Raw genomic sequence first — 18889 nt, 5'->3', positions numbered from 1 at the left:
TTTTTGGCCTAATTTATTACATATATTTTAGATTCCATAATATGTAGCTTTAATACTTATATGAGATTTGCCTGTTAGTCAAGGTTAAGTATCTGCCCCTGATGTGTAATCCTCAAAAAAGATTGTAAGAATAACATACAAAATAAACTTTGACAATAAGAAAAAATATATACTAATGCTACAGTGTTAGGAAGTTCCCTGGGTGATACAAACAGATTGCACTAGGCTACTAAGTGAGAGGTTGGTGGTTCAAACCCACCCAGCAGCACCTACAGAAGGAAGGCCTGGTGACCTGCTTCTGCAAAGATCCCAGCCAAGAAAACCCTATGGAGCCCAGTTCTACTCTACAACACATAGGGTTGCCATGAGTCAAAACTTACTCAACAGCAATGGCTAAAATGTTTGGATGAAATCCTCATTTCAAGCCAAGCAATACTCTGCCCACAACACCCCCACACACCTCCAGGAATGACATCTGCAATTACGGCTTCAATAAGAGTTGTGTTCTTGAAATGCCTTAACTAAACCCTGTGCCTGAGTCTCCGGAGCTTTACAGTAATGTCAAACCCAGGAGGTTGTGAATGACTCATAATGTCCCACTGCTCTCTGAATGACTCCACTTCTAAATCCACAGTTGGCAATGAAACAAAGAACAATATAATAAGCATTTTTATGCTGTTCTGAAAGCAAACTTTTAGCTTTAACTGTTTAAAAAAAAGAAGTGCATTCGGCCAAAGAGTTCAATTTTCTGAACTACTATCAAAATACATTTCTTTTTGTTATATTAGCTTTTGTTATCCAAGTTGACAAGGTTACAGCAAATAGAGTTTTCTTTTTTTTTCCCCTCCTCAAAGGGGTTGCATTAAATTTAAATAGGATTCTATGAAACAGCTACACAAGAACATTTTCCTTTTAGTAATCTGGAATTTGAATTTCCTATACCAGTGCCTCTCAAACTTTTATGTACATATAAATCACTTAGGGTTCTTGATAAAATACAGAAGGTCTCTGGTGGGGCCTGAGAGCTTTTGCATTTTTAGCAAGCTCTGCAACAATGCCTAAGCTGATCCATAGATCACCCTCTGATTAGCCAGGCTCTTTGTCAGGCCATGTGATCTCTCTAGATTGCTGCTCTCTGCAAAAAGCTGAAGCAGAGGGTTGTCTAAGGGTCTTTCATGTTTTAAAATTCCATGATTTCAAATAATTTTGATGTCCTTAGTCTCTATATTTCATGAATATCTTTTTTTTTCAGTTCAGAAAGGCAATGCAAAATTACATGTATGTCTTATTTCATATAATAAATGGCTCTTTTAACATAATTAGTAAATAATCTTGGGAAAAAAAAAAAACAAACCATGCTCTTAATTCTCCAGGGAAATGTACTATTTATAGTCATTAGTCTCTCTACAAAGGAAAAAATCCTGAAGTACTTGTTTCAACAGTTTGAATTTTCATTTATAAGGTTTTCTTAGCACAGAACACCTACCTAACATGAAAACCTGCAACTCTTGCTAAAATTTGGAAGATTGGGGTATTTGTTGAAGCCACTTCAGTAAACTCTACAATTGTGAGAAAGAGCACTGCTATCTCTGCTTTTAGAAACATAGACCCAGTAAGAGTAGGGCCATACTGTGAGGGGAGAGCACACACATACAGAGCTTGTTTTCACCACTTAACCTAGTGAATCAACCTGGAATACAAATTAGGATCACTTAGGTACAGGGAAGAAGAAGACTTAAAATTTCCAATGTCCAGGTCCTATCCACATAGATTTTGATTTAATTGTTCTGGGTTGGGGCCTGGCCACAGGTATTAGTTTTTTAAAAAAGAAAAGCTCCTTAAGTCATGCTGTTGTTGTTGTTATTGAGTTGGCGCCAACTCATGGAAATCCCACGCACAATGGAATGAAACACTGCCTGGCCCTGCACCATTCCCATGATTGGTTATGGATTGTATTGTTGTGACCCAGAGTTTTTTCATGGGCTGATTTTCGGAAGTAGATCACCAGGCCTTTCATTCTAGTCTGCCTTTGTCTAGAAGCTCCGCTAAAACCTGCTCAGCATCAGAGCAACACACAAGCCTCCACCGACAGATGGGTGGTAGCTTCGCAGGAGGGAATCAAACTTGGGTCTCCCACATGCAAGGTGACAGTTCTACCACTAATCCACCTGTCATGGATTGAACTGTGTCCCCCTAAAATATGTGTCAACTTGGTGAGGCCATGATTCCCAGCACTGTGTGGTTGTCCTCCATTTTGTGACTAATTTTATGTTAAAGAGGATTAGGGTGAAATTGTAATATCCTTATCATTGTGACACCCCTGATCCAGTGTAAAGGGAGTTTCCCTGGGGTGTGGCCTGCACCATCTTTTATCTCTCAAGAGATCAAAGGAAAGGGAAGTAAGCGGAGAAGAAGGACTTCATACCACCAAGAAAGCAGTGCTGGGAGCAGAGCATGACCTTTGGACCTGGGGTCCCTGCGTGGAGGAGCTCCTACTCTGGGGGAAGATTGAGGAGAAGGCTGACAGAGAAAGGAAGCCTTCCCCTGGAGCTGACGCCCTGAATTTGGACTTTTAGCCTATTTTACTATGAAGAAATAAATTTCTCTTTGTTAAAGCCGTCCACTTGTATTTCTGTTACAGCAGCACTAGATGACTAAGACACCACCAATGTCCCATTTTAGTCAGTTGCAATTAACACAGACGGTATGTAACAAGTTGATCTGAAATAAAAATCTGCAATCCTGACAAATCTCCTTCAGGCGTGTGAGCAGTATAGCTTACTTTGTATTTGCCTTAAATATGATGATAGTCCTCCCCTGATTAAAATATATATCAGGCAAAATAATGGATTTTTTATAAGCTGGCTTGTAAAGAGCGATCCTGAATTCCTTTAGTAGGGCCTTTTAAGCAAAAGGTCCTTAGAAGCATTTAAGCATCTATCACCAAATGTATGCTTTCCCATTCTCCAAATGCTTGAATGATAAGTTGATCAAGTAAAATGAAATTTAGCAAGATGAAATGTAACTTATGACAACAAAAAAAAGAAAGAAAAATTGTCACCACCACCAGACAATTCCCCAAAGCAAGAAATACAGCTTGACACTGGCATATGGGAAAAAGACTTAGACATTTTAATCAGTCTCAACCTGTGTGTGAATAATAACATAATGTCAGTAGTAGCAATCTACTACAAAATTCAGCTGCAGTGATGGAAGTAGAATTTTCAGAACAAGGAGATGCCAGACGCTGTATTTTATATTAGTCTGACCATATCTAGAAAACCATGCTCAGTTCTAGGCTCAGCATTTGAAGAAGAAGCCAGATAAGATGAAACAGAAGAGTGATCAAGTAGGTGAAAAGATTCAACAGTATACCTCAGGAGGCATGGTTTGAAGAACTGGGAATAGTCTGCAGAAACAGAGCAGGGAAGAGTGGGGGAGAGGCAAGATGATTGCTATCTGAGAGGCTACCATGCAGTTATGTGTTGCCCTGGGAAGTGATCTAGAACTGAGATACCATCAAGATCACCCTTGAGGTATGTGGTAAGAAATCTGTTATTAAAAATAATTTAAGCACCTAACTTTGCAAATGATTTACTTAAAGACTTCCTAGTTTAGAGAGCAATGGTAATAGCCTGATTCCAAATTTCCTCCTCACTCTCCTAAAACAACTATAAAATCAACAAGGACACTTGCCTTCAGTTTTCCCGGGAAACAGAGAACATTGCAATGTTCAAATTATCTATAAGAAGATGAAAAAACATACGAATTTCAACAGAGGTTCTGCAGCCCTCAAGATTGTGGATGGGAAACTATCGAAGGGGAGGCTGAAAAGCCTCCATGAAAACAAGCAAGGTGGGAGCACAGGACTTAGAGGAAGCACAAACCAAATCACTCCCAGAAAGAGAGTGGTAAACCATAAATGCCAGAGGTTGGGACTTGTAGCTCATAGCCCTTGCTACAAAGAAAAAAGGGAAACGAAAAAGAAAATCATGAACATAATGAGAGAAATAGAAGATATAAAGGAGACCAAAATGAAACCTATCAAGATGAAAAATACAATAGCTGAAATAAAATATACACTAAAAAAAAAAAAAGATGGGATTAACTGCAGACTAGACACGACAAAAGAAAAGATAAAAACTTTGAAGCCATAGTAATAGAAACTATTAAAAATGAAGCACAGAGGGGGAAAAAAAAGACTGAAAAATGAACATCATCGACTTGTGGGTCAACATAAGTAGTAATTGAAGTCCCAGAAGAAGACAGAGAAGAAACGACACAAGACATTTCGAAAAATTTGTGGAAGTCCACATTTGATGAAAACTATAAACCCATAGATTCAAGAAGCTCAGTAAACACAAAGCAGACTAAATATAAAGTAAAACACACCCAGGAACATCATAATCAAATTGCTGAAAACCAATGTTAAAGAGAAAATATCAAAAGCAGCTTAAAGAAAAGGATACATTAGAGTAACAAAGATAAGAAAGACAGCAGGCATCTCATCAGAAAGTATGCTAGCCAGAAGAAAATGGAGCAACATTTTTAAAGTACAGAAAGAAAAAAGGAAACAATAACAACAACAACAAAAAACCCCAAAAAACAAAAAACCCTGGTGTTCTAAACCCATCAAAAAATACCATTTTAAAATGAAGTATAAAGATTTTTTCCAGACAGATAAAACCAAACTTGCACCAGCAGACCTGTACTACAAGAAATGAGTATCTTTATAGGGAAAAGAGAAAAGAAAAAGAAAAAAAGAGGTACCAGACAGAAATCTGTATTTACGCAAAGGAATGAAGAGAGCCAGAAATGTTAAATATGTAGGTAAATATAACAGACGTTTCAAACATTTGAAAATTTTCATCACTTTAGAAGATAACTGACTGCTTAAAGTGAAAATAATAACCATATAATTTTTTTTCTGTTATAATACAGTGTTTATATAGGATTAAAATGTATGACAATAATAGCACAAAGGAAAAAAGTAAATAAATAATGCAATAAAAGGAGGCTTTTGAAACATCTAGTAACAGTGCCATTTCTCTGCTCAGGAAAGAAAACATGATTTATCTCCACAGAGAGGGAAATGGACATATGTAAAGATAGGCAGTGATTCTCTATTGGGGTAATTTTGCCCTCAATGGGACGTTTGGCAATGTCTAGAGACATTTTTGGTTATTACAACTGTGTGATGGGGCACTACTGTCATCTAGTGGGTAGAGGCCAGGGATGCTGCTAAACATCCTACAATTCACAGGACAGCACCCCTCAACATTTTGAGCCAGTCCCAAAATGTCAATCCTGCTGAGGTTGAGAAACCCTGAGATAGAGACAGACCTGCTGATTTAAAGGACGTATCTTGAACACATATCACTCATGGACAAGGAAGGGCGAGCCTGACAGCTCGAGTTTCCTGAGGAGACTGGAAGCCAGGAGGGCCACATTTTCACTGGTGAGAAATTGACAGCAAGCGATTAAGGCTCTTGAATGTTCCAGATCTGCCATCTCCAGCTCTCAGCTCCCTAAGACCTTTCTCAAACCTGTTGGAAAAGCCAGGCCTGAGTCCAAACCCCTTCATAGGGCAGAGTTCAGGGTTTCAGGCTACTGCAGCCTACCTGCACGTGACAGGTTTTCTCACCAGACCCCTGAGCAAATTGTTGCAGTCCTTCTGGGTAATCTAGGGCTGCTGTTGTTAGTTCTGACTCATACTAGCCCCGTGTACAACAGAATGAAACACAGCCCAGTCCTGTGCCATCCTCACAAATATTGCTATATTTAAGCCCATTATTGTAGCCATTGTGTCAATCCATCTCATTAAGGGTCTTCCTCTGTTTCGCTGACCTTCTACTTTACCAAGCATCATGTTCTTCAGGGACTGGTCCCTCCTGATAACATGTCCAAAGTAAGTAAGATGAAGTCTCATAATCCTTGTTTCTAAGGAGCATTCTGGCTGTACTTCTTCCATACCTCAGAAAAGGGCATACAGCCTTAGAGAAATGAGTGTCTTGGGGGTTATGGGATGAGAAGAGAAAAGACTAACTGGAATTGGAACTGACTTGGAAATTATGAAATGTATGGGTATATGGTTACTTTAACACCACAGATTTCTACACATATCACAGTTTTCAGAGAGATTTCATTTATATTACAGCATTGTATCCTTACCACAGCCCTGTAAGGAGAGTAGAGCAGTTTTAACTCCAATTCACAAGTGAAAAAATAGAGGATAAAAAAAAAAGGTTTCTCCAAGACCACTCATGTAAGTGGAAACCCAAGCCTTCTGATCCTTAGTCTTCCTCCCTACACAGGGTAAAGGTAATTTCCTTCTTGGGAACTGGCATTAGGTTTGGAGAAGGGGAAGAGGCTACAGTGGATGCTGTGGTGCACAGCCCAGAACCCCCCTTAGGACCAAGGCTCTAACTCCGCCAGCTGAGGGAATGCTGGCTGTGGAAGGCTCACAGTGGAAGCTGCCTTGCCCAGAGGGCCTCTCCCCAGAGGGCCGCCTACATGTCATGACAAATTAATGTGGGGAATCAGAGGCCCAGCTCCTTGCCTCAACTGGAACATCTCTGAAGGGCCAACCAGCTATAGAGTTCTCTTTAGGGTTGGCAGGGGCCTTTGCTGCAACTGCATCACAGTTCAACTCCTCCTTCCGCCCAGTCCAGCTCCCTCACTCCCTCACAGGTGTGGAACCCCTGAGTACCCCTCGGAAAATCCTCCTGCACACACACTCATGCGCTCTCACACACGAGTACTCACAACAGATATGAGGAAGAAAAACAATGGCTACAAAGTGGTAAAGCAGGGAAGAGTTTGCTTCAGTTCTCCTCTATAGCCCCGCTGCGCTTCACTCCTCCCCTCTTACTCTCTTCCTCTGCACAGCCAGGATCCTGAGGCCCTCCCGGAGTCTGGACTTTTCTTATGTTCTTCATACCATTTTGCACCCAGGTAAGTTGGTAGAGATTTTTTGGAGTGCAGGCGGGCTTAGAGATTCATATTGCATGCAGGTGGACTATGCAGATTCATATTGCATAGGTAGTCATCTGCTGTAGTTATTAAGTAGGAGCAGTTCTGACCTTAGCCATCGTCTCCATAGTAGCTGGGCCTCAGTGGAGTGCTCTGGAGACTGGGTTAGGACTTCTGACCCACCCAAATGACTGAGAAGAGCCCATTCCATTCCCTTGAATGACATGACCAGTGCTACTGTTTCCGGCTTCTCGCTGAAAATATTACAGAAGCAGAAATAGAGGCCGAGTTGCTTACAGCAATGTGCAGGCAGAGACTGAACTGATGTGACAAGGCTTCGGTCAAGTCTCCAGAGCATGGCCACAGGGCCATAGGCAGAGCGTGTGAGCCTAGTACTAGTCTCCTTAGGCTCTCCTCAGTCAATGACATGTGACAAGGAGGTGCCATTTGGAGAAAAGAGACCCTTTGGAGTCTACAGTTTGACAGATGGCAAATTTGCTATTTTCAAAACAGAACACAGATATAGCCATCTGCATCATAAATCATTCAGGTGCTAAAGCTCACATGATAAGTGAAAATGAAAATGTTTTAAAAACTACCTTACAACATATCTACAAACTGAATGTATTTGCAGTAATAAGGTTCCTTTCGTATTATATAAAGCTCTTCTGAGAATTATGTATTGGTGGTAGGGAGGTTCACAGGGAAGGGTGCAGTCACGGAAAATGGTGGGAGAGTCACAGGGATGATGCTGATCAGCACTGAGTCTCCCTCCACACCTGGTTCTACCAATATCTCTGGCCCAAGACCCCACGGATGCAACTTTCACATCCTGGTGGGAATGTGTACATTAATTCACAAGCCATGGATAATGCTTGTCCCCCTTGTCTGGGCTGACACAGAAATAGAAACTTGAATTCCACATAAGATGTCTGTGTGTGTATATGTGCATATGTATGTGTGTGTATGTTCCACTACCAATACAAGGGAGACTATCCACTCCTTTCAGGAATATATAAAATTTAATTCTATTAAGTTAAATGAAATTCTATTACATTTATTCTAATAAAAGATGTTTCAATAAATGGATGCAGCACTGGAAGTGCTCACGTGTCTACGCCAAGAAATTCAGAAGACAGCTACCCAGCCAACCGAATGGAAGAGATCCATATTTATGCCTATTCCCAAGAAAGGTGATCCAATTGAATGTGGAAATTATCAAACAATACCACTAATATAACATGCAAGCAAAATTTTGCTGAGGATCATTCAAAAACAGCTGTAGCAGTATATTGACAGGGAACTGCCAAAAACTCAGGCTGGATTTAGAAGAGGACATGGAATCAGGGATATCATTGCTGATGTCAGATGGATCCTGGCTGAAAGCAGAGAATACCAGAAGGATGTTTACCTGTGTTTTATTGACTATGTTAAGGCATTTGACTGTGTGGATCATAACAAATTATAGACAACATTGTGGAGAATGGGAATTCCAGAACATTTAATGGTGCTCATGAGGAATCAGTACCTAGATCAAGAGGCAGTCATTTGAACAGAACAAGGGGATATTGAGTGGTTTAAAATCAGGAAAGCTGTGCGTCAAGGTTGTATTCTTCCACGATATGTATTCAATCTGTATGCTCAGCAGATAATTCAAGAAGCAGGACTATATGAAGAAGAATGGGGCATCAAGACTGGAGGAGCTCGTTAACAATCTGCGTTATGTAGATGACACAACCTTGCTTGCTGAAAGTGAAGAGGACTTGAAACACTTACCGATAAAGATCAAAGACCACAGCCTTCAGTATGGATTACACGTCAGCATAAAGAAAACAAAAATTCTCACAACTGGACCAATAAGCAACGTCATGATAAATGGAGAAAATATTGAGGCTGCCAAGGATTTCATTTTATGTGGATCCACAATCAACACCCATGGAAGCAGCAGCCAAGAAATCAAAAGACACATTGCATTTGGGCCAATCAGCTGCAAGAGATCTCTTTTAAAGTCTTAAAAAGCAAAGATGTCACCTTGAAGACTAAGGTGCGCCTGACTCAAGCCATGGTGTTTTCAATCACCTCATATGCATGTGAAAGTTGGACAATGAATAAGGAAGACAGAAGAAGAATTGACACCTCTGAATTGTGGTGTTGGTGAAGAACGAACAAATCTGTCTTGGAAGAAGTACAACCAGAATGCTCCTTAGAAGCAAGGATGGTGAGACTACGTCTCACATACTTTGGACTTGTTATCAGGAGGGGCCAGTCCCTGGAGAAAGATAAGTAGAGGGTCATCGAAAAAGGAGAAGACTTTCAATGAGATGGATTGACAACAGTGGCTGCAACAATGGGCTCTAGTATGGCAGCAATTGTGAAGATGGCACAGGACGGGGCAGGATTTCGATCTGTCGTGCATGGGGTTGCTATGAGTCAGAAGCGACTCAAGAACACCTAACAACAACAACAACAAATGATTAAAAAAAATCAGGAGATGTCTGATCCTTTTTTATGTCTTTTTAATTCAATCTTCCCCCATCCCTCACCCTCCTTCCCAACTTCAGCAAGATCTGATCAGTGGCACAGGGGGACATCCTCATACCACATTCAGGGCAGAGGAAAGAAAGGCAGGACGTGAGTATCCATGCTGTCCCCCAAAATGCTTTCATTTGGCACTGCTCATCTTGAACAAGTCCCTTCCTTTCACAACTGTGTCAGTTGACTACCTGCCAGTCAAATGACTTATGTAGTCCAGTACCCCCAAAGAACAAGCACTTTGAAAGCACTCTCAGAAAAAGACAAGAAATTTAAGCACGTACACAAAAGGATAAAGGAAGTAGGGAAGATCATTTGTCAAAATTCAGTAAATGCATGGACAGTCTCAGGGAAGTGAGGTTTGCCATTTTTGAGCAGACACCTAGCAGCTGAAACCTCCTGGAGATAACAGTCCTTGCTCAGCTGCTGGCATCCAGCTGCTTTGCCATGCCTAGCTCTAGAAGAATAGAGGGTGGGTCAGAGAAATCTAAAATAAAATATTGTTTTACTTATTTTAAAACCCTAACATAACCCTTCTCCATCGGGGTCAGTTTGCACGGAATTGATTGCTGAGAAGATATAGCATCCCAGTCAGTAGCTGAAAGAGGGACTGGCATCTGGATTTTTATAATCACAGTGACTGTCCTCACAGGAAGACGTTATTTTAGGAAAAAAAAAAGTAAAGAATTTCCAAATTGCTTGGAAAAAGATATTAAATATCCCATTACAAGAAAAGGCCTGGATAAAAGATACCTGGGCTAAAACTAGGCACTACGTGGGTTCCAGTCCCGACTGTCCCTCAACCTTAGGAAGTCCCTTTTTCCCTTGGAGCCTCCATTTTTCCATTTGGCAAATAATCGCTCCTTCCAGTTCTGAAATGGTCTGATGTGTGTGGCTTCCATCTCAGATCATGAACAGATGGTTGGGACTGCTCCCGAGCACTCATCTGGGCTCCCTTGTGGTGCCCAAGGGTCTAATTCAGCAGGCTTCCCCATCAAGGGCAAAGCAGCACTATTTCTACGGGGAAAAGAGAGCTGGAAAGAGCCACTCCACACTGGTTTGCTTGGGGGCCTGCTTCTCACTCATCACACACTGTCATGCTTTTATTATTGCAGGGCCACGTGGACGGTTGCCTTATTCTACTATGACATCTTTAAACAACTCTACCCTTTTAGGTTTATAACGACTCAGGTTTATGATTGCTTTAAGCCAGAAAATCCCCTTCAATGCGATTTTCTAAAGAGCGCCCTTTATGAAGAGCTAGAATTCATTGATTACCAGTAAGATAATGGTAACAAAAATAATTAAACAAAATCAAATATAAGATCACAAAATTTGTGAGAACTAATTGTAAGCCACACTACACACAGAGAGAGGCACATAAAGTAGACACACACACGCACAAACACACATACAACATATGTAGTATATTTCACCAGTGTTTTGAGGATATATATGCACAAATACAACACTAATGGGGAGGGAGAAAAGCGAAGCATCAGGAGCTCGGGCTCTGGAGGTTCAGGCTTCGTGGTTGTGACCTTGGGCAAGTCATGTAACTTCTTCACTCACCCTCACTCTCTTCCTCTGTAAAACAGGGGAAGTAATAGCCGCTTCACAGAGTAACCGTGAGACTCAAAATCAGCCTGAATCATGTACGGGAAATTCAGTGGTAAACTGCAATGCGATAGCGAGGCCCTCGGCAGCCTTCCTGAGAGGGGTCCTGGTGTCACTGTGGGCGCTTCATGGTTCCTCCCAGTTCCAAAATTCTGTGTCACTTTTGCACTGAATGCGTAGTGTGGAAGAATATTAAAATCTGCAATTCTTTAAACCAAGCAACTTTGCACAGTTGTTTTTGTCATTAAAAGTTTATAAATGCCACTGTTGTTTCCTGAATAAATTGTCAACCTGGCTAACCTATATAAATACTCAGAAATACAGACATGTGAATCGATAGCATTTTTAAAATACTCTATTTCAATCTTCAGCCTTCCTGTTTTTATGAAGGCCTGTTCAGCAAAGTGCAGTTTTTATTATTATCTATGAACACAAGGGACCTGGAGGCTTCTTGGATGCTAGAGATTTGGTATTTTTTCACTAACAGGCTGACATCTGAGAGTATGAATCAAAAAAGATCAGCCGCAATGTGAGTCACAAAAGTCAACTGGGAGAAGACAGCTTAGTAAACTGTCATTGGAGCGCTTGGCTGCAAGTCACGGACTCTGACACCTGACACCAGCTGCAGCATGATCCTCCCAGGCGAAAGGAAGAGAAGGCCTGGCTGAAAACCAATCACAGGCTCTCTGTAGTTTAGTAGAAAGAACCTGCTTCAGTAGCAATAATGATAATGATAGAGTAGCTAATATTTATCGTGTGCTCACAATGTGCCAAGTACTGTTCTAAGGGACTTATTCCATAACCTGTTGCCGTCCACTTGATTCCGACGCCTAGCGACCCTATAGGTCAGAGTAGAACTGCCCCATGGAGTTTCCAAGAAACGCCTGGTGGATTCGAACTGCTGACTTTTTGGTTAGCAGACGAGCTCTTAACTACTACACCACCAGGGTTTATCCCACAGGGTAGGTACTAATATCATCATCCCCATTTTACAGGTGAGGAAACGGAGACAATGAATACAAGTAATACACCCAAGATCACACAGCCAGTTAATGAGAGAGTTGGAGTCGAATCTATACAGAGCCCATACTCTTAGCTATTACCTAATTGCCTCCACTCTGGTGCCTAAAGGAGTGACTTGGGGTTAAAATAATTACAAAAGATTTTTCTTATGATTTTTAAGACGTTCAAAAGTAAGTTAATTGAAGTATTTCTGTTGATTTTAATCTATTATCTTGATAAATAAATTTATGTACTCATTTTTTTATTCTATAAAGTATTTGAAATTCATTTTCTGGCTCTTAATTTTCTGCTTTGAATTTGAGTAAGAATAACAGAAAAGACAAGTCTTACCAGTTAAGAGGCTCAAGTTCTAGTTTTGGCTTTGCCATGAAATCACTGTCGGGAATGTGGTCTAGGACTCACTTTCCTCATCTTTATTAGAAGAATGTATCGTATCATCTTGAAGGCTCCTTCCTTTAACTAAAATAGTCCAGACTATATAAAGTGTCATTTTCTGAACTGAACAGGGTATAGCAAGCTTTACCAGCTATACCCTACAGCTCTTCCTCCATGACTTCACCAGTCTAAAATGTCACTGCGACATGGCAGGAGTTGGTTAGGATCCAGTACGATACTTAGAAAGAAGAAAATAAAAGCTTAAGGATGATCAAGTTCTCTCAAGTAATATTAAACAAAAGCATACTATGTGCCTTCTAATTCCCTCTAAAAGCACTTCTCACATTTGCAAAGAGAATGGGGCTATGACTCTGTCAGCCTGTGATGTTTCCTGATGTGATCTATGGGCTGGCAGTTAATCACAAAATCACTCATGTTCTAGGAACCAGTTACGTTTCTGTGCCAAGTCTTGTTCTCGAGCAGCAAGATGCCTGCTGACTATGGCTGACTATGTATGTAAGCATCCTGAAGTTCTAGTGGTGTTCTTCTCATTTTATGGAATTTGAGAACGAAAGCAAATGGTGGAAGATCCTCATTCATCATATGTATACAATGGCCGTAAGATGTGAATATTTTTTTCAGTGCAATTTTTAAGAAGTATAATCCCTTTGTTCTTTTCAGTCTATCATGCAAATTCATGGAGACCACAGAAAGATTAATAAATTAGTTTGCAACTTTCCAACCTGGCTTGGTTTCCCTAAATTATTTATTTATTTGCATAGTCAAAATTATTTATTGAGAGTCTAATATATGTAAGGAACATGAAGGCATAAATTCTCAGCCTCTGTTAGAGCAAAGTTTTGGAAGTCTGTGAATTTCTGTGGTTTTATTTTTAAAATATTCAAAAATGAGTCACCTTAGTAATGATGACTGAGATTTGAAACCTCAGTTTCAAATGAATAGTCAGAAAATTAATTAAAAATGCTTTATGGAATAAAAAAATAGTGAGTATATAAACAAATTAATTCCTCAAGATAGTATATTAAAATGCAACAGAAATCTTTTAATTAACTTACTTTGGAACTTTTTAAAAAGCATAAGAAAAATGTTTTGTAATTAGAGTTGAAAACTGACTTCTTAGTTGTTTCTCTAAGAACGTCAGCTCCCACCTCTACCCTTCCCCTCCCTCTGTGCTGCAAGTATGCCTTCGAATAGCATTCTTTAAAAGGAGGCTTTATGGCTTTGGAGAACTAAGCTGATTTCACGGCCAGTTTTGCCACTGCTATGGAAAACAGACTGCACACGCGAGCCAGCTGAAGTCATGTGAACTAAAAGAATTAGCGCTGCTGAGGCCTCCATGCTGCTGTCAAACGGCAATTGGAAACAGCTTTTCCAAAGTATAGCATGAGAAATCAGGAATTTCTGTCCGCAGCTCCCCGGCCCTGCTAGGTTTTTCATCAGGCTTGGCACGACCCATTAGGAATCAGGAGTATGAAAATCGTGATGAAACAAGACAATCTTCTAGTTTCCCAAGCTTTACTCCCCCTGGATCCCTTCCAGGCCTGTAATTATTGTCACTCACCAGTTAATAAGAGGACAGTTTCTGCCTGGTGACAGGCGCTCCAGGAAGACTTGGCCCAACGGGAGCACAAGTTGAGTTCAGTGTCCTTCCCCACTCCAACCACTGGATGTGCAAATGGCCCAGCTACTAAAATCCTTAAACTTATCTCAGTTACTTCAACTTTGTCTCTTAGAGGTAAAATAAAATTTCAGAGATCACAGAAAAAGTATTTAGAATTTTAATGGACTTGAAACCATTCAATGGAAGTTTTTTTTCTTGGCACTCCAACTTTAAGGAAAAGACTCAGATCACAAGAAAACAAGCTCATGTCAGTAATTAAGTTAAAAACAAACAGCTTTGAGGGTTTGCTTGCAATTACTCCAGATGTAACCCAATTTCCTCTCTCTGTCTAGATGTAGAAGCTCAGAGACAGAGGAAACTCCACAGGTCAATTACTAAAGTCTCCATTTCATTTGTTTACTCTTCAGTGATTTTTGAAACACATTTACTAATGTAGGAAAATGGACTAATCAGAGAGTTGATAAAAAATGAGCTTATCAGATTAATTACTAGCATACTTGTATACAAGCCAGTTGTTCTGATGATGATAAAATACTGTGTTATACATGGATGGTAATACCTGGAAGTGTGCCAAATTTCAACTTGGAGGGTCCTTAATTAAAACTCACTTTAAAGGCTCAACACAGACTCCATCTACTCTATAAAATTTTCCCTGGTTCCCTTGAGTCAGAATTTCCCTTTTCTTTTCTTTCATAGCAAGTTTCTGGGATCTCTGTTTAGGATAGGGCATTCTGTACAATAGAGTTCATTGCTAGCACGTAAATATTGCCCTGCTAGATGGGAGGTTGTTTCCCTAAGGCCAGTGATGGTGTCTTATTCAACTCTGTAATGCTCCTCTCACCCTGTTCTAGAGCTAAAGCCCAGAACTGAACTCAAAACAAAATAAAACAAATGGAAGACTTTCTATTCTCTAAAATGGATCACCAATTTGTTATTATTTAGGAAAGAAAATGTTTTCAGTTGACAAAATACAGCCAAATGATGGACGGTATTTTAGAGAATAGGAGAAAGCTCAGGGTTCACGTTATGTGCAAACTGGATGCTCAAAAAGGTAAACATAAGTCCTTGAAACATTACTCAACCATCAGCATAAAACTTGACCCAAACTCGAGCAAATATTGACTCATTAGGAAACTCTTCAGAAAATCGGCAATCCGTTTATGGATAAATAATTTTCAAAATAACTGGTCCTCTAAGTTAAACAATTTCTTAACAGCACTTTAGAGACCTACTTTCTGAAAAATCTAGTGATACTTTAGAGAAATTTTTATCAATCATCATCATATCAAGAAAAGAAATTCTAGTTAAGCACGAATTAATTAGAATGTTCCCCCATCTGGCATCACCTTCAATCTGGCCACGAAGTCTACTTGTTATGGGCGGTACGACTTCGGCAGCCCTTACCTTTGTGAATATACATCTTTTGAGCATCTTCAGGATAAAAAAGCACCAGTAGAGGTGAAGGCCTTGCAGGACCATGAGCTGTAGGTTGAGGAAGACGTATGAAAAGAAAGGCTCAAGGTAGTGCAGAGGCAGGATCAGTGTGCAATATAAAATCCTGGAAAGCCAAACAGATGAGAGAAAGTACTTGTGAATTTTCAGTGAGAAACATATACCTTTTCCTCCAAGGCACACAACATCTATTTCATTTCTGAGGATGTTCAGAAATTCTCAAAGAAAACAAAATTATCTTGTATATGATTGTTAACAAGCGACAAGAAAAAGTACAGTCTGCCTCCTGAGAGAAAAGTTAAAGTGAAAAGTAATTTTACTGCTCCTGCCTACGCTACAATGTTTCTGTGCCTCAGTTTCCTCCTTCCGACTCATAGCAACTTTATAGGACAGAGCAGAACTGCCCCAAAGGGTTTCTAAGGAGCGCCTGCTGGATTTGAACTGCTGACCTTTTAGTTAGTAGCCATAGCTCTTAACCACTACAAGTCGGAACCGACTCGAAGGCAATGGGTTTTTTCTTTTCAGCTTCCTCTTTGCAAACAGAAGAGCATACACTAACCCTACTCACCCTCCCAGGAGGGGGTGCTATGAAGAACAAATGAGATAACGCATGTGAACAAATCAGTTCACATGGAGTTATTATTGCCTTATGACACAATCTCATTTATTTGGCACCAAAGTTGAGTGGAGAACTCCACAAAAGTAAATTATCCAATTAAAAGAAACTTTTAAAGAAGCAAAAATTTCATTATTACTTCCAATTCCTAAAGAGAATCGCACACTTTCCTAATTTTATAAGCAGACTCCTGGACAGTTTACATTGTACCAATGACCCAATACACACCGGGACTCCAGGCACTACTGCGGTATGAAGGGCTGGCTGTTCCTTTCCCAAACTTCATGCACTGCTATGATTTTAGAGTTTTTGTATAGATTTGTTCATAAGTATATTAGTTATAAAAATTATTTACTTATGTAAAATTGGAAAAATAAAGAAAATTGCCATAATCCTATCACTTTAAACAATTAATATTGTAATTTTGGGGTCTTACCTTCCAGTTTTTTCCTATACAGATTTAAATTTTTTTAATTTTTTAAAATTCACATACAGTAAAATTGTTTTTTGGAGTGCAGTTGGATGACACCAGTGTCTCGGTTAACGAGAGGAGCTCTGGTGGCACAGTAGTTGAGTCCTTGGCATCCAACTGAAAGGTGGGGGGTTCGAACCTACCAGCCGCTCTGAGGGAGAAAAGACCTGGCGACCTGCTCCTGTGGAGATTACAGCCTAGGAAACCCCATGGGGCAGTTCTATTCTGTCATACAGGGTCACTACAGGTCGGAATCGACTCGATGGCAACAGGTTTGGTTTGGGTTTTTTCTTTCGTACATCATAATGCCTTTAAAATCCATCCAAGTTGCTGCGAATATCAGTAGCATGTTACTTTTTATTGCCGAGTAGTATTTTATTGTATGGATGTACCACAGTTTATCTATTCATCTGCTGAAGAGCACTGGGGTTGTTTCCAGTTCGGGGCAATTACGAACAGAACTGCTAGAAGGACTTAGGTACAGATTTTTGTATGAACATAGGTTTTTATTTCTCAAGGGTACATATGGAGGAGTGTGGGTCATATGGTAAATGTATCTTTAACTTTACAAGAAACTGAAAAATTGTTTTCCCGTGTGGCTGTTTTGCATTTCCACCAACAATGTATGAGAATGCCGGTTGTTCCAGGTCCTTGTCAGCACTTGGCATTATCCTATACAGATTTTTGCCACTGTGATGAACATAGCACTTGTATTATTTTATGTTCTTTTCCATTTAGCTTTAAATCAAAAATGTTTTATACTGTTAGAACAACTTGGTGCATATAGCTTTTCACAAATTGGAGATTCTTTCTTTAGAAGTGTATATTCCTAAATGTGAGATTACTGTTTCAAGGTGTATAAACATATGAAAAGCTATGAAAACATTACCAAATTACTGTCCAAAATTATAACAATTTATAAGGACACCAGCAAGTTATAAAAGAAGAGTTTCATTCAAAACCAAGCCGTACTGAGTGAGTTTAAAATATTCTGATTTAAAAGAAAACAACTTCAATTTGCATTATTTTCAATGCCTTGACAGCCCCCTTATGTCAGCTTGTTATTAGGTGCGGTCACGTTGTTTTCACTCATAGTGATCCCATGCAGGATGGTCCCATAAGGCTTTCTTGGCTGTAATCTTCACAGAAGCAGATCACCAGGTCTTTCTCCTGGTCGCAGGGGCTTCTCAGGGCTGGGATCCTGGGTCCAAAGGGCACACTCCACGCCTGGCTCTTCTTTCTTGGTGGTGGTGAGATCCTCCATTCCTGCCTCTGGGATGGCTCATTTTAAGCCTAGCATGATGGCTAAACTAACCAATCTCCTCATTAGGATTCCATACACTTTATTTGCATGGTCCCACCCCCACAAGGGTACCATGCACCTTATCCAGCAAGCAACTCATTTGCATAGCCGCACCCAACCCCCAAAACCGATAAATGACTGCTGTGGACTTGGATTGCAAAAATAGGCCTTTTCTCTATTTTCACTTTTGTTTACCACCTTAACTCTTTCAGTCACTAGAGCTTAGATGGTTTGAACAAATTACATTGTTAGTATAAATAGTAGCTGGTTTTGCTGGGTTAGATAAGACAGCCACCGAAAAGTTGTATTTTTCTGATGAAAATTCAAAGTTTCTTGCTAATTGTAGGTGTTAGCATTGAACCTTTCCAGGATAACAAATACTGGTTCTACACCTGAGAGACTGTTTACCTGAGAGATGTCTTATATTTCAAAGTGACAGTGTAGATGAAGAAAATTTAAAACTTAGTGAAGGCAAATGATACCTGCTCTTAATCACCCAATTTAGTAATTGAATTTGAAACATATCTGTGTTTCAAGCGCCCTGTTTCTCATCTTGAATATTCTATAACTAGAAGACCTGTTCTACTGTAAGCCTAGAAATAGCTTTTCATCTGAAAAATAAATGTGGGGTCTGAACACTTCACAACTGTTAATGACGTGAAAGACAAAGAAGGGCTGAGGAACTGTTCCAGACGGATGAGGACTACATGAAATATGTGACCCTGGACTGGGCCCAGTACCAGGGGCAAAAGCAATAAAGGGCAATGCTGGATCAAGTGACACAACTGGAATATAGATGGTGGATTGGTAGATTTTCTGAAATTGATCATTATATTGTGACTATGTAAGAGAATGTCCTTGTTCTTAGGAAATACACACTGAAGT

The 18889-nt window shown here is 40.0% G+C and overlaps 1 protein-coding gene across 1 annotated transcript in view; it reads right to left on the bottom strand.

The window, feature by feature from the left end:
- The window catches only part of CERS3 (ceramide synthase 3), a 101071-nt gene that overhangs the window by 24600 nt on the left and 57582 nt on the right, over positions 1 to 18889 (bottom strand). The window contains exon 9 of the mRNA XM_003413797.3: positions 15566 to 15719. Coding sequence (XP_003413845.2) covers positions 15566 to 15719 — 154 coding nt within the window. The remainder of the gene's footprint in view (positions 1 to 15565; positions 15720 to 18889) is intronic.

The sequence above is a fragment of the Loxodonta africana genome, chromosome 13, assembly GCF_030014295.1.
Source record: "Loxodonta africana isolate mLoxAfr1 chromosome 13, mLoxAfr1.hap2, whole genome shotgun sequence".
Lineage (NCBI taxonomy): Eukaryota > Metazoa > Chordata > Mammalia > Proboscidea > Elephantidae > Loxodonta > Loxodonta africana.
The sequence above is the reverse complement of the archived record's forward strand: the minus strand, read 5'-3'. Positions and strand labels throughout refer to the sequence as shown.